This window comes from Eumetopias jubatus, unplaced genomic scaffold (genome assembly GCF_037043125.1).
Source record: "Eumetopias jubatus isolate StellerSeaLion01/CBP00866 unplaced genomic scaffold, mEumJub1_p1.0 scaffold_16, whole genome shotgun sequence".
In the NCBI taxonomy this organism is placed as follows: Eukaryota; Metazoa; Chordata; class Mammalia; order Carnivora; family Otariidae; genus Eumetopias; species Eumetopias jubatus.
The window spans coordinates 80,164,176-80,179,947 of record NW_028274822.1 but is presented as its reverse complement, the minus strand read 5'-3'; the positions used below and the strand labels follow the sequence as shown (position 1 = coordinate 80,179,947).

Sequence of the window (15,772 nt, the reverse complement as noted above, 5' to 3'; positions counted from 1 at the left end):
ACTCACACAGTAATTACTCCGCAGCCAGGTCTAAATTCTTACGACGACCTTATGAAATACATGTGACTGTCGTCCCTATTTTATAGCGGGGGAAACTGACAAACACAGAAGCTCTTGGGCCTGGAGGCAGTGATTCTGGGTTTTGAGTCTAGGTCAGGGGGTGGCAAACTTCAGCCCAAAAGGTCAATGTGGCTTACTACGTGTCTGTAGGGCTCACGAGCTAAGAGCTGTTTTTACATGTTTAAATGGTCGGGGTAAAGGATCAAAAGAAGGATACTATTTCATGACACGAGAATGTGATATGAAATTCGAATTTCTGTCCCATAAATAAGATATGACTGGAACCTGGCCATGCTGACTCACTTAGGTACTGTCTATGCTGTTGGGTTATAATGGTGTAGTTTAATGGTTGTGAGACGGACCTCATGGACCGTGAGCCTAAAATATTTACTACCAGACTCTTCATGGAAAAAAGCTGCTGACCCCTGCTCTAGGCAGTGTGGCCCCAGCATTTGTGCTCCTAACAGTATAGGTCCTGCCACATGCAAAGGTCAGGAGAAAAGCACTGTGGAGAGTGTCATGATTTGCTGGTATGGAATGCAGACCTGTGACCTGTGAATTTGCAGGGCTGGAGATGCATCGGCAGGGAGCATAGGTCAAGTTCAAGACGGTGAATGACAGCCCCAAAGGAACAGGTTAGGGTGTGGAGGACCGCTTGCAGGGGCTTGTGGACAGCAAAGCCCAGCTGCTACCAGGAAACAGAGGAACTCTCTGGGGCTCTGGAATTAGGTTTTCCTACATCTCGGAAGCTGCTCTGGGCAGTCCCTGATTGCTTATAGAAGACTCAGATTTTGAGGAGTAAAGCCTATTGTAAGTGTACCTTATAACCAAGCTTTCCTCCACATTCCTAAAGATCATCCTTGCTTTATTGATAGGGTATGGCATCCTCGAGAACGTGCCTCCCAGACCTCCAGCCTCACTGACCTTGACCTGCAGGGGTGCAATCTGCCAAGAGCCTCAGGAACTGCTCTCTGAAATGGACGTCCACAGGAAACAGACATGGATCACCCATTTTGGTCCTTCCTAAGGCTGCGGCTGCAGTTCCAGATGCTTCCATTCACAGTTCCTTCCCTCTCTGTCACTCGGAGTCAGACTTGTTGGAGATCTGATGGTCCTCCCAGCCTTATCGGACTCTTGCCCATTTTCCCCCTCACACAGGTGTTTCCCTTAATAAAAATCCTCGCTTATTTAATCCCACCTTGGAGTTTGTGCTCTTCAGAAGAAACAGGCTAATACGTACAGTTTATCAAATTCTACTTGAACTCATCCCATGCAAACAGCGCAATCTCTGATCCCTCTTAAAGCAGCCCCTCCCCCATTAATTAACATTTTAAAGTTATACATGTACATCGTGTACAAAGTTAAACAATTCTGCGAAGTTTACGAAGAAAATTAACGCTCTACTTCTCCAATCTGTTTCCAACTTCCCAGAGTGAACCACTTACAACTCTCTAAGTGTTCCTTTTCATGTCTGTTTTCTCATTTCTAAATATAGCCGACCCTCTAACAACATGGGTTTGAACTGCGCAAGTCCACTTATATGCAGATTTTTTTTTGATAAATGTAATAGAGGACTGTAAATGAATTTTCTCTTCCTTATGATTTTCTTTTCTCCAGCTTACTTTATGGTAAGAGTACAGTATATAATACATAAAACATACAAAATATGTGTTAATCAACTGTTTATGTTATCAGTAAGGCTTCTGGTCAACTGTAGGCTAAATTAGTGGTTAAGTTTTGGGGGAGTCAAAAGTTACATGTGGATTTTCTACTGCACAGGGGGTCAGCACCCCAATCCCCACGTTGTTCAAGGACCAGCTGTAACATACATTCTTTGAATTAGCCTTTTCCTGTCGGCCCATCATACATCCCTCTCCTGGACAGCAGAAGAAAGCTAAGCCATCCTTTGCTGATGGCTTGCTTAGTGGGGAGGAGCCCCCACTGGGAGAAGTCTGGGTAGTCCTCCTGGGTAGGAGTCTTACTGAGTAAGATTTTGCAGCAGCTTGGGGCAAGCAAGTCCTAGGTTTCAGAGCAAGGGTGGTAGAAATGTTTGATGCATTTTACCATCATAGGGCCTCCTCTGTCTTGCAAGTCCTACCAATAGGTCCTCGGTGTTGGGACAGGCCTCTCTCTAAAACAGGGTACTGTGGGATTCTTCTCTGTTTCTTTTCCTTCTAAGCATGGGCTCAGATGGAGCTAATGGAAACTCAAGAGTTCCAAAGGAAGGAGGAACAAGAGTTAGAACAGTAATTTCTACTGGGCCAGAGAGCTCTGAGATTCAACAGGGCTACCCTCGTTCTGTCAGACCTTAGTTAGAGTGAGCGGGGAGGGTGAGGACAAGCCAAAATGGACTAGCCAATATGGCGACCATCTGCAAACTGAAAATCGGCAGCTCTTGCTCCACACTGCCATCTGCTGGACGACTGTTCTAATAGCTACATAACTCTCCCCCGACTCAGAGGTGAAAGGTACCCTTGGAGTTGTAGGGGGCCAGGGACCCACCTTGCTGAGGACCAGCAGACGCTGCTTCTCTTTCTCGCTGGTGGCCAGGGAGGCAAACTGCTGCAGCTGCAATGGCGTTGGCGGCGTGGTGATGTCCAGGTAGTACTTGAAGGCCTGGAAGATGGTGCAGGGCGGGAGGCGGTGCTCATCTGTCCAGTTACTGATGACTCCTATGGAGGTACAATGGAGGTGAGGGGTGGATGGGGGAAGGAGAGTCTGAGCTCCAAGGGCTTGGGTCTAAGTCAGGAAGGCCAGATTTTCTCCTGGGGCAGAGGTTGGGGCCGGGTGAGCCAAGCAATCCCTTGGCTTGTCACCTTCCATGTCCCACACCTAGACCCAGGGTTCTGGGGACCCTGTGATCGCCTCATGCATGCAAGGAGCATATCCAAAATCAACTGAGCAAATTAGTTCAAAAATTAAAAAATAAACCAATATTAAAATAGCATGAGACAGTCCGTCCTCTGGCATTCTACGCAGTGAGCCCCCCACCGAGCACGAGCTAGGAGTCTTATTTTGGTTCTGTCTGACCTCTCATGGTGTTGGCCCCTCAAACCTCTAAGTGGGATTCCAGTGTTTAAAATGACAAACATGCCTAACACTTTGCTAGCACTTTCTATATGCCAAGTGCTATTCTCAGCACTTTATATTATTAACTCACTTAGTCCTCACAACAACCCTAGGTGGTGGGTGCTATTGCTATCCCCATTTTGCAACTGAGAAAAAGGGAAGCACAGAGAGGTCAAGGAATTTGCCGAAGGTCACACAGCTCATAGGCATGAAGTCAGGCAGTCTTGCCCCAGACCTTGTTCTAACTACCACACTGTACGGTTTCTGTGTAATTTTCCATGGCATATAGCCCCAAGCATAGGGTCTACTTTATCAGGGGCTCAACCCAAGATAGAAAGTGCTGTTCCAACACGAAGAAGAACCGGCTGGGTTGGATTTATTAATATAAAGTGTTGTCTCTCCAAAGTGGTATCGCCCAAAGGACTTTTCAGTTGGACTTTGACCATATGTTATTTTCACATTCTGCTCTGACCGTACACTCTAGCTCCTTTGTAAAGGGGCTATGTTATCATATTCTGGGCTATCAGGTAAGGTCACCATGGTTCCTCGTTCCTGAGCCTGAACTCACCTGTGCCTCCTGAAATGAAGCCCTGAGACCCATTTGCCTTTGAAAGTTCTTCAACAGAAGGGTCAAGGATGGTCACTGAAACAGACCAGAACCTGATCTAATTAATGATGGTTCAACCTCGAGTGCGCCATATAGTGCCTCTTGATTTTAAGAGGAGGGAGGGGTACACATCAGCTGCTGTTTATTCGGTGGGCAGTGAGGCGGGGGTGATGAAGGAAGGCAGAAGCCCCTTCCCCCAAGGACGAGCTATGGATGTCCTGGCATCATGGACATTGGCTCAGCCAGCTGGGCCATGGTGGTTCAGCCATGAGAAAGGAGGAGTCTTCAGTCTCATAAGCTGGAGGAGACAGAGACCCACTCTTCCGCCTGGACTGGTGATTGGGAAGAAGATGGGTCTCCTCTTCCCCAGACACCCACTGCTTCTGGGACTCCCCGGAGAAGGGGAGGGTTCTCAGGAGGCGCCAGGTGAGGGGCCCCCCCGCCCTGCCGTGGTTACCCAAAGCCGTGTTTCGCTCCTCCAGCAGCTCCACCTTCACCAGCTGGTTGACCGGGGGTGCGTCCTCCAGCCGCTCCATCAGGGCGTTCACGAGGTCCTCGCAGTTGCCAGGGAAGACACCCAGGTGGTCCCCAGGCTGGTACTGCAGCTCCTGATTCCCATTGGTGTGCAGACGCACGAAGATGGTTGATCGGCTGGAGGGAAAGGCGGGGAACAGTCGGAGAAGTCACCAGCTACTGCCTCCTTTGTCTCTTTTTGTGGCTGCAATCCCCCTCCGTTCATTCTCCGTGGGGCCGAGGCCAACGAGCCCTGTGCCCCCATCGTTCCAACCATGGTTTTTAGCAGGTCACCCACGAGCTCCTCAGTGCAAATCCACTGCCAAGTCCCAAGCACTCATCTTGCTCATGGAACCAGCACGTGGAACCAGCTCACTTCCTCCTTCTCAACTCCCTTCTCCTGGGTTCTAGCACCCCACGCTCTCCCAATCTTCTCTCATTTGGCAGTTTCTTCTCCTCTCCCCAAACTCTGGCCATTAGAGCACCTCAGGGTTCAGTCCTCAGATTCCTTGCTTTTTATCTTCCCCAACCTACCTCTCTCCATAGCACTTACTGGTGTCTGCCTTCTTGTGGAGTTTATATCATCCTGTGGTTTGTGGTCTGCCCTCCCCCGCCTACCGCCCCTCCCCACCCCCAGCCTCCAGGACAATTTCAAATTCCAGAGGGCAAGGAATCTGTTTTGTCCACTGCTCTATTCCTGGCAAGGAGGACAGTGCACAGCACATAGTTGGTACTCAAGAAATATTAGATGAAGGAACCTCAGACTCTCAGGGTTAACCAGTTGCCAGAACAGACTCTGTTCTCAGTACCAACTGGGGTTCTCCCAGGAATCACGACCCCAAGCAGTGGAGTCCCCAGTCTGTGTCACGCCATCTCTCCTGGGATTCCTAAGCTCTTCCCCCCCCGCCTTTTGTAAGTGTGGTTGCACGGGGGGGGGGGGGGCTCCTCATATTATAAAGGGAAAGACATTTGGTCTTGGTTGTGCACAAATCCACCCATATAAATGTGAGAGATCCAAGGAGAAAACACATGGAGAAATTGATTTATGTCCTGCCAGATCCTTCCCTTTTCCATTGGTTTTTGTATTTTAAGGGCAGGAGGCCCATGCTAAAGGAGGGCTTCAAGAATGAATTTTCAGACTGCGATCATTCTGGTCCTTTAAAAGGTTTTAGTACAGACCTACTGCATTTTACACAATACCTGAGAACTTGGGGGCTGATTACACTTTGGTAAGTCAGATTCTTCGTCCTCTTTGGGTTCCGTAGGCATTTCAGATCTGCTTTTCTTCATTGCCAACTGGTTCTTATTCAACATGAAGTTTCTACATTCTCCATGGTATGTAAATCAACACTTGAATAGATCAATGGGACTCGCTATATAAAGGAGTCTCTGGCACACCCAAGAACCCTTTTGTGCTGCAAATAGCCACCGTTATTAGAAATAGTTGTGCTGGCACATTTACTTTTTTGCAAGTATTTTCTCGAAGCAAGGCACCCCTGTCCTTCGTATGGTGGGGAAAATTGGTGGCTGACATTGTGAATGGTGGTGTCAGGGCCTGGGGTCCCATTCTCCTTTCCTGGACAGATTTTGCTATCTCTGGGGCACTAATCTTGTCAATTATACAGACTTGCACGGCTGATTCGGCTCTGAGCTCATTCGGATTCCTGGTTCCTGGAGAGCAGAGACACCATCACCTCCTGCCAGCTCCAGGGTTAGAATTAGCAGAGGCTGACAGCCAGCAGGGGGCGCTGTGGGGCTGCTAATTTCGGAGCCTCCTGCACCAACCACAGGAAGCCTTTGAAAGGCCCCCAAATCAATTCCCACTTTCTCCCAGATCATCACGATTTCTTTCAGAAGTATATTTGCCTCCGTTCTGGCCGGTACAAAATAGAAATGCGGAGGACCCGAACTTGCTGAGCTGGCTCATGCTCACAGCCATTTCCCCCAAGTAAGTCCTCTTGAACGTGACACAAGGTGGTCAGGCAGACAAAGGGCAGGAATGGGGAGGCAGCTGACAGATTAGCTAGGTGGCCCAGGCTCTGCCAGGGCTGGGAATTTAACCAAGGGGATGTTTCATGCCACTGGTCAGACGTGGCTTGCTGAGACCCCCAGGCTGAATGGCTGTGTGGCCTCAGGGCATCCTGATGGGCTGGTCTTTGAAGCCTTGTTGGGGAAGCAGATTCCCCCCCAACCCTCTCTCTCGGTAGCACTAATCTGGAGACCAGTCGTCTCAGTTCTGCTGGGGGTTTTAAGTATAGGATTTTGTAAGCTTTTTTTTTTTTTTAAAGCTTGGGACACATATGGCCATTGAGAAGTATGGGGGGAGGGGAGAAAGGGCAGAAAGGGCAGTGTGGGAAGGTAGTGGTCATTTGGGGGCTCTCCATCCCCTCCTCCAGACTCCAGAAGCACAACACACACACACTCACACACCCACACACACGCACGCACATATGCTTGGCAGTGGTTCAATGACAGGTTCACTGATGAAACAACAGTCTGCTAACGTCCAGCATTAAATGGAAAAAAAATAGCTAATGTTCATTCTTTAAGGAAAAGAATAAACATTGTAAGTTTTATTCATTCAGCAAATTTGTGTTGAGTGTCAGGCACTGCTTTAGGCACTGTGAGACAGTGATGGGTCTGGGGTTCCATTCTCATTGAGTGTCCAATTCTCATTGAGAAGCAACTTAAAAAGGTCCCAGAGGGAAGGGTGGGTGGTGATGGGTTGGGGGCAGTGGGCTGAGTGATCATCAGGTAGGATGATCAGGGAGGCCTCTGTGGTGACGTGATATCTGAACAGAGATCTGAACAATGAGAAAAAGGGGACATGCAAAGATCTGTTTGGGAAGAGTGTTCGCATGTGCAAAGGCCCCGGGGTAGGAAAAGGTGTGGCATATTTGGAGAAGGGAAAGAAGGCTGGAGTGTTTGGAGAGTGGTCAACACAGATGTGGGGGGTGGGAGAAGGAGATTAGACTGCTGGGCAGAGGCTATATCATGAGGGCTTCATCATGACCTGTCATGGCAAGAAGTTTGGAGGTCTCCTCAATCCAGTGGGAAGCCACTAGAAGGTGTAAAGCTATGGAGTGATACGATTCAATTTACATTTTTCCAAGATTGGTCTGGCTGCTATTTGGAAATGGAGCTTTGAGAGAAAAGCCAAGAAACAAGGAGACAAGTGAGGGTCTACTGTAGCCACTCATACCATCGATGAACATGGCTTTGCTCAAGGTGGCTGCTGTAGGTCTGAGATGAAGTTGAAAGTCAAGTCCCGGAGGACCAGCTGAGGGCCGGACACGCAGTGTGAGAGGGGGAGAGGAGGCAAGAAAGATGCTGGAGTTTTTGGCTTAAGCCAAATGTTGATGTTCTCTGTTGAAATGGGGAAGGCCAGAGAGAAGCAATTTCATCCAAGGAGAGATGAGAATCAAGAGGTCCCCCACCAAGAACTGTCTATTGTAATAACCCACCACTCTCCGTGATGCCCCAGCACTCAGCCCCCCCTTCTGCACCTTTGTTCCTGCTAGCCTCTGCCTAGATGTCGCTCCTCTGTTCTCATTCCCTTTCTAAAGCCTACCATGCGCTTCCCCTCCTTTGGACCTGTAGGACTTATGATCAATGATCACCGCACCTGTTACAGCTCCATTATACTCCCTTCGGTATTGTTTGCTAATTGGTGTACTTAGAAAATGTATTTCCTGGCCAGACAGTAACTGTGGTCACTTTTCTCTTTAGATGTGCAAGGATCACCGTCAGAAGGCTGTTTACTTCCTCCTAAGCACTTTGCTTGCAATTAAGGGTCTGGGAGGCGGGGAGTAATTTGTGATATCTCGCTTATGGCTTCCTGGCCCAAACAGCCTGACTTTGGGCTGATTTGGGCAGGGAAAAACGGGAGAGAGTATCATGCTTTTTTAACTTGATCATCCCTTAAAACAAACCAACAACTTATAAAGCTGGAGATGGTAGTAAGCCTGAAAATAGGTCACGCTCCAGAGTGTGCTTCTAAAGAGAGAGATACCTACATACAATTTGATCCTTTTTGTGCTAATTCACGACTGATTCTAATACTAGCTTCTGGTTCCTAACCTTGCTGAAATATTCAGTCTCTTGTAAGTCACTCAGCATAGAGTCAGCTACCCTTTCCAGAGGTGAGTGGGGGTTATTCTGGGACTTTGGTCCAACTTAGCATCAGAACATTTGCAAAGGACCTTGCTTTTTATGTACCATGGTTTAGGGAGTAATTTTTGTGATTTGGTCTTTCACAGTTTGTTGCTAAAGGAAATTTCCAATGGATTCTTAGTCTCTTCTCTTCCATGCTACTGAAGTCATCCCTTTCCACAGGGCAGAAATGGGAAGTAAGGGTGCATATTTCAAACACAAGGTCCCTCTCTGTATCAGAGATCCCTATTCTCCAAATGCTGCGTTTAACTAATTATTCAAAGGGATTCATTTCCCAACCCATTTCTTTAATGTTTGAGGATCTAAGTGAGTACATGAGAGCTTGGGGGCTTCATCCTGCTGATAACTCCATTAGAGGTCTGAAGTCCATGTAGAAAGCATGCATACTAAATCTGCAGGTGTTTGAAGCTGGGATGGATAAGGAAGGGTAATGGGAAGTTATGATACGCTAGTTGTTTTGTGCACCTCGTCTTTGACACAGCAGCCTTGCAATGCTCTTGAGGACACCTGGGTAGCCATTCGGCATGCTCACTTTGGAGCTGGAGAACCAAGTCTATGTGACCTTGAAAAAGTCCCTTGCATTATCTACTTGTCACTTTCCATATTTAAAACATCGATGATGGGGCGCCTGGGTGGCTCAGTCAGTTGAGCGTCCGACTCTTGATTTCAGCTCAGGTCATGGTTGTGGGATCAAGCCCCGCGTCCGGCTCCACACTCAGTGGGGAGTGTGCTTGAGATGCTCTCTCTCCCTCTCCTTCTGTCCCTCCCTGCCTAAAATAAATAAATAAGTCTTTAGAAAAATTTAAAAAAAATGCCGATGATAATAGTCCCAACTTCCTGGGCTGGTCAAGCGTTCTGGGAGATCCCGCACAGAGAGGACTCAAAACAGGGCTTGGCACACAGAAAGCTCTAGAGAAATGTCAGCAATCTGTAGAGACACTGTTCTCATTCTGCACAAGGAGACAGGGGCTTGGAGGACCTGAGTGACTGGCCCACGGTCACATGGCATGTGTGCAGCAGAGCTGGGGTCAGAACCCAGGGCTGTCCAGCTCATAAGCCCACTCTGTACTAAAGAATCAAGATTTCAAAAGATCGGCATGGGCTGTAACCGGAAAGTGAACAAAGATGCCACTCCTTAGGGATCAAGGCAAAGGACTTCATTAAGGCCAAAAATCTTATTTACACAAGTTGAGGGATGGGCAGTCCTGGCTCACTCACTTTGAAAAGAGCAGCAAGGATGTAAGCTTAACGGGAGAGCAGGCATGGCCCCCAGGACAAAGCCCGTGATCCTGCGCGACATCCGTGTGTCCTGCTCACACTGGGGGCGGGCTGTAATGGCTCTAGTGCATGTGGCAGCCATGACAGGTCCTCCCCTGTGCTGTGACCAGGCCTGGGAAGGACACTGCCTGCAGGACATTGTGTCCTTTTACTAAAACGAAAGGCGTGGGAAACTGGGTCTGAGGAAGCACGATCTGAAGCAATCAAAACCCAGGAGAGATTGGTCAATGTCCTTGGCTCTTAGCAGGTCTCTCATTTGGAAGAACGGAGTTTGTTTTGGGTATGACCAGAGTATGACTGAGATCGCTATAGAGTGCTAGGAAGATGACCTTTGGTTATAGCAATAGTAAGATAATTTCTAACAATTAGGACTTTGAAACACAGAGTGGGCTGTTTGGTGAGGTAATGAACCTCCCGTCATCCCAAAGGAATTTAAGCAAGCGTCTGGGTAGCCCGTTTTCGGGACTCTAGAGAAGAATCACCCGCGAGGAGGAAATGTTCTCTGACTAGGATGCTCTGGTACAATGAACATGAGCAGTTTGACAAGGGTGCGGTCTATATTAAAAGTTCCTCATAAAACCTTTCCCTTTCGGCTTTCCACGATGATCACCAGCATCTCCTCTCTTGGTCCCTCTAGGTGGGAGCTTGGCAAAGGGAGGGCAGGAAAACGTCGATGCTACAGAGCAACAAGGGCACCTCAATGGCACTTGGGATGGTCTTGGGAAGCCAGTCCCCCCGAGTCAACCAGGGCTCCTCCCTGATGGTGGGGGGGTGCATCTGGAGCACAGGTGGGGAACCCCGAGCCAACCAAGGTGCTCCTACCTGGATTTAGGGCTCTGAAGGTTTTGACGGCTGAGGAGTCGAGCGGCTGACACCCGCTTTTTGTGGACATTGGAGAGACCTGCGGTGAGAACAACAGTCTCCCTGAGATGCGGTTAAGGCACGGCCAACCCAGAGCCTGCAGCTTCTCCTGACTCTCTCCTCACGCTCCCACTGTCCTCTGGGGGGTGAAGCGAAGAGATGAAAGAGAAGACATGGGGGGGTGGGGGTGGGCTGTGGATAATGCAGAAGCAGAAGCAAATCTGGCTGAGCTGAGCTGAGAAGAAGGTTTGGGGGTAACGTGCCGCCCTGCTGGACGCGCATTTGTTTTCGGAGCACGGCGCTGAAGGGAGACAGAAGCCATGACACCCAGCTCCTCGTGGCACCTTTCCCCTCCCCCTGCCGTCCTGCAGCGCCCCCTCCCGGCCCCCCCGAGGAGGGTGTGGGGGTACCTTGCGTAAGCTCTGGGGCTTCGGCCACGTAGGTGAGACGGAACTTGTTCCTTTTCCAGCTGCGGTCATTGCTGATGAGGGAGTTGTTGGCCTTCTCGATGTTGACGTCATCTCCCACGCAGAACACATCGCAGGCTGCCTGTGGCGCACACAGGGCTCTGGGTGACCCCGTCCAGCCAAGAGGGGCTCTCCGCCGACAGCTCCCAGTGCATGGCATCCATGCACTCCTCCGCCCATCTGTCCCTTCATCTGTCCACCGACCTGCCCTCCTTCCCTTCTCCCTTCCCTCCCTCCCTCTTTCCTTCCTTCCTTCCTCTCTTCCTTCCTTTCCTCCCTCCCTCCCTTCCTTCCTCCTTTCCCCCTCCTTCCTTCCATTTGTCGTCCATCCTTCCATCCCTCCATCTAAGCCTTTCTTTTTTCTTTTCTTTTCTTTCTTTCTTTCTTTCTTTCTTTCTTTCTTTCTTTCTTTCTTTCTTTCTTTCTTTCTTTCTTTCTTTCTTTTTCTTTCTTTCTTTCTTTCTTTCTTTCTTTCTTTCTTTCTTTCTTTCTTTCTTTCTTTCTTTCTTTCTTTCTCTCTCTCTCTCTCTCTCTCTCTCTTTCTTTTTCTTTCTTTCCTTCCTTCCTTCCTTCCTTCCTTCCACTCACCCACCCACCCATCCACCCATCTATCCATCCCACCACCTACCCGCCAGCCACTCATCCATCAATCTATCCACTAATCCATCCTATATTTTTTGAATGCCTTTGATGTGCTGTATATATCAGATTTACTAAGTAATGACTTTAGGATTTAACCTCTATTTAATATGTAACTTTTATGTCATTTATTCCTAAAACCAATATTTGTAGAGGCCTAACATTAAGCAAGAAAATAAACACCTTAGGGGCGCCTGGGTGGCTCAGTCGGTTAAGCGTCTGCCTTCGGTTCAGGTCATGATCTCAGGGTCCTGGGATTGAGCCCTGTGTCAGGCTCCCTGGTCAGTGGGGAGTCTGCTTCTCCCTCTCCCTCTGGCCCTCCCCCTGCTTGTGCTCTTTCTCTCACTCATGCACTCTCAAATAAATAAATAAAAATCTTAAAAAAAGAAAATAAACACTTTAGAACTTCCTATCTCTCTTCCTCTAAAGATTTAAACAATCACATTAAAAGCAGAACATATTGAATGTTTGAACACCTGCCTATGAATTTTTCTCTTCTTTCTTTCTTTTTTGCCAAGTTCCCAAGTTCTCTGACTTTAGAAATCCTAAGAATTACCATTTGGGATTCAGGTTTTTGGGATAAAAGCCATGGATAATTCAAGAGTGGTTTTTTTGTTTTTGTTCTTTAAGAGAGAGAGAGAGAGAGAGCACATGAGCAAGGGGGGAGGGGCAGAGGGAGAGGGAGAGAGAGAGAGAATCTTAAGCAGACTCTGTGCTGAGTGCAGAGCCTGATGTGGGGCTCAATCCCATGATCCTGAGATCATGACCTGAGCCAAAACCAAGAGTCAGATGCTTCCTTCCTTCCCAGGCTGCCCCAAGTGCCCCAATTCAAGAGATTTTTTAAGGGTAGCTTTACCCATTTTTTGGCCTTGTGTTGATTTTCAGACAATGTAAACATCCATCAACTGATGAATGGATAAACAAGATATGATATGTACATACAACAGAATATTATTTGGCTATAAAAAGCAATGAAGTACTGACATATACTACTACAATGTGGATGAACCTTAAAAATACGTGAAATGAGCCAGTTTCAAAAGACCACATACTATATGATTTCATTCATATGGAATGTCCAGAAGAGGCAAATCTACGGAGACAGTCCGTTAGTGGTTGCCAGGACTGGGAAGTTGGCGGGAGGGCTGGAGGGGGTGGTGAGAGCTGAAGCATACAGTGGTTTGTAACAGGCCCTGCTTCTGGGGATGCTCAAAGTGGGCTGACTGAAGTCGAGAACCGTAGTGATCTCAAGGTAACAAAAGCCAAGTTATCACAATTTTCCTTGTCTAGGGAGAAATGCAGAAACGGTCTTGTAGACACAGCCTCCCCCCACAGATATCCAGAGAGCTCAGGGGCCTCAGTTTCCCCTTTTTCCACCTCTGTGCATTGGCGTGCAGGATGGAAAGTGCCAAATGAGTGACAGGAGGTTGTATAGCGTCGTTTCTCCTGCAGCTGCTCGAGAGAATGCATTCTGGGGTGGAGGAAGCAGCAGGTGAAGGGGGGTGGCGGTCAGCATTCACGGCTTTTTGTTTTTCCCAGGATGGCCAATCGAATCATGCCCCACATGCAGATAGAAGGCCATTATTCATCATTCTCCTGTGACCTTATGTCTAGAATCGTGCTGTCCAATAGGATGTTCTATCATGATGGGAATGTTCCGGGCTGTCTCCTGGGGTGACCACTAGCTTCTTGTGGCTACTGAGTACATGAAGTATGCAGCCAAGGAACGGGATCTTTAAATAGAATCTATTTAATATAGCTACTAAATAGAATTAAAAATCTAATTAAAAATGATCAAAATTTTATACATCCATGATGGTATATAAAATGTATATGTAATTATTTTATGTAAGATAAATATATTTATGCAATTGTGATATATAATATTCCTGTCATTATAATATACAATATTCTATATTATAATTAAACATTTAATTATTTCTGTGTATATGTACACAGACATTTTTCATGCAACACAAAAGTCATCATTTTAAAATGTACAGTTCCATGGTTTTTAGTGTGTCGAGAGAGTTGTGCAACCACCACCGCTATCCAGTTCTGGAACATTCTCATCCTCTCAGAAGAAGCCCTGGACCCATTAGCCAGCATTCCCATTTTCCACTCCTCCAGGCCCCGGGCAACCACGAATCCAATCTCTGTATGGATTTGCCTGTCCTGGACATTTCCTATAAATGGAAGCATAGACCTTTTGTGCCTGGCCTCTTTCACTTTGCAGGCTTTCAAGGCTCATCCATTGTGTAGCCAGTGTCAGTGTTTCATTCTTTTCATGACTGAATCATATTCCATTATCTAGACATACCATATTCACTTATTCATTCATCCTGTTGAATGTGAATTCATTTACATTGGCATTTAAATAGCACACGGGGCTAGTGGCTTCTATATTGGTCAGTGAAGATCTAGCACAAGAGGGAGAAGCTTGTCCAAGTAGACAAATTGGAGACCTGAGTTCCAGGGCGAGGCACGGACCCCTGGTGTGGCTAGCCAACTTTATGTTTTTGGTCTACTTGTCTACTAAATGTGAGGGAGGGACGAATTCCTCCCAGCTCTGAAATCCCAAGACTACAATTTTTTTTTTTTTTTTATAGACGACCTCCCTATCCATAATGCAGGGGGTTAGATTCTGGGTGGAGAATGTGTGTTTTAAGACCACCCAAACTCATCTGAGCTGTTGAAAGCTGTATCCTGGCTGGATACATGGGGGAAATATTGGGGCTTCTCTCAAGTGTGTTCTATTTCTGATGGTGTAGGTACTCCGTCTTTGGAGATCTTACGGGGCATGACTTCTCCCCTTAGGTCTCTGAGATCTGGGCCGGTGGTTACCTTGAAGACCTTCTTGGCCCAGGTCCTGAAAGCCTCTTCTTGCCCACAGAGCTCATCCCCTTCCCTCATCTTCAGGATCCTCTCTCCTCCCAGCTCCTCCAAGAGGGTGTCCACGGCATGTCCAAAGGCGCAGAAATGAGGGTAAGCCCGGGAGCCAAGGCCAAAGACAGAGAACCTGCCAAGGAGACAACAAAAGGTCCATGCTAGAGAACTGTGGGGCATGAGGGGGTGTCTGGTATTATGGATCCTATGTCCCCCGCACCAAATTCATATCTTGAAATCCTAACCCCCAACGTGGCTGTATTTGGAGATGGCACCTTTAAGGTGGTAACTGAGGTTAAATGGTGTCGTAAGGTTGGGCCCTAGTCCAGTTGGATTTATGTCCTTAGAAAAGACACCAACATCACTTTCTCACTCTGATGGTGCAGAGAGGAGAGGCTATGTGAGGGCACAGCAAGAAGGTGGCCATCTATCTGCAAGCCAGCAAGAGAGGCCTCACCAGAAACCAATCCTAATGGCACTTTGATCTTGGACCTCCAGCCTCTAGAACTGTGAGAAAATGAGTATCTGTTGTTGAAACCACCCACTCTGGTATCTTGTTATGGTGGCCTGAGCAGACCCTGACATCTGGTTGTTTCTAGAAGGACTGCGTTTAGCCCATGGTGGTCAGACAGCCCTGAGCCCACCTGGGGAAAGCCATTTTAAAATCTGGGAGCCCTTGGGGCCTCTTCTCCTTCCCTTCTGGTCTCTGTTAGGTGTGACCATCCTCAGGAGAAAACTCCCAGTGGTCCTGGTCCTGGGATGAGTTAGGGATAGCGATGACCCAGAACCACTGGCTTGTTTCTTGTGTGTCCTGTTCTAAGCCAGAGAAATTAGTCTACTTTTTTGGGAAGACTTGAATTCTATCACTGACACAACCAGATGAGTTTTAAGTATAAAGATAATGCAAATCCTAACACAGCTGTGCTTGGGGACCTATATCAACAAGGAGATCAGAAGGACTTGTCATTCGATGGACGCTGAAAAACAAACTGAGGGTTCTAGAGGGGAGGAGGGTTGGGGGGATGGGTTAGCCCCTGCTGATGGGTATTAAAGAGGGCAGGTTCTGCGTGGAGCACTGGGTGTTACATGCAAACAATGAATCATGGAACACTACATCAAGAAGTAATGATGTAATGTGTGGTGATTAACACAACAATAAAAAATTAAAAAAAAAGAAGGACTTGTCATTAACACATCAAATGTTCACTGTATGTTAACT

The 15,772-nt window shown here is 47.7% G+C and overlaps 1 protein-coding gene across 1 annotated transcript in view; it reads right to left on the bottom strand.

Annotated features, from left to right (window-relative positions):
- NOS1 (nitric oxide synthase 1) overlaps window positions 1-15,772 on the bottom strand; it is an 80,304-nt gene that overhangs the window by 7,791 nt on the left and 56,741 nt on the right. The window contains exons 18-22 of the mRNA XM_028116601.2: window positions 14,512-14,686; window positions 10,972-11,110; window positions 10,523-10,601; window positions 4,194-4,387; window positions 2,563-2,732 (exon numbers count right to left, since the gene is read on the bottom strand). Coding sequence (XP_027972402.1) covers window positions 2,563-2,732; window positions 4,194-4,387; window positions 10,523-10,601; window positions 10,972-11,110; window positions 14,512-14,686 — 757 coding nt within the window. The remainder of the gene's footprint in view (window positions 1-2,562; window positions 2,733-4,193; window positions 4,388-10,522; window positions 10,602-10,971; window positions 11,111-14,511; window positions 14,687-15,772) is intronic.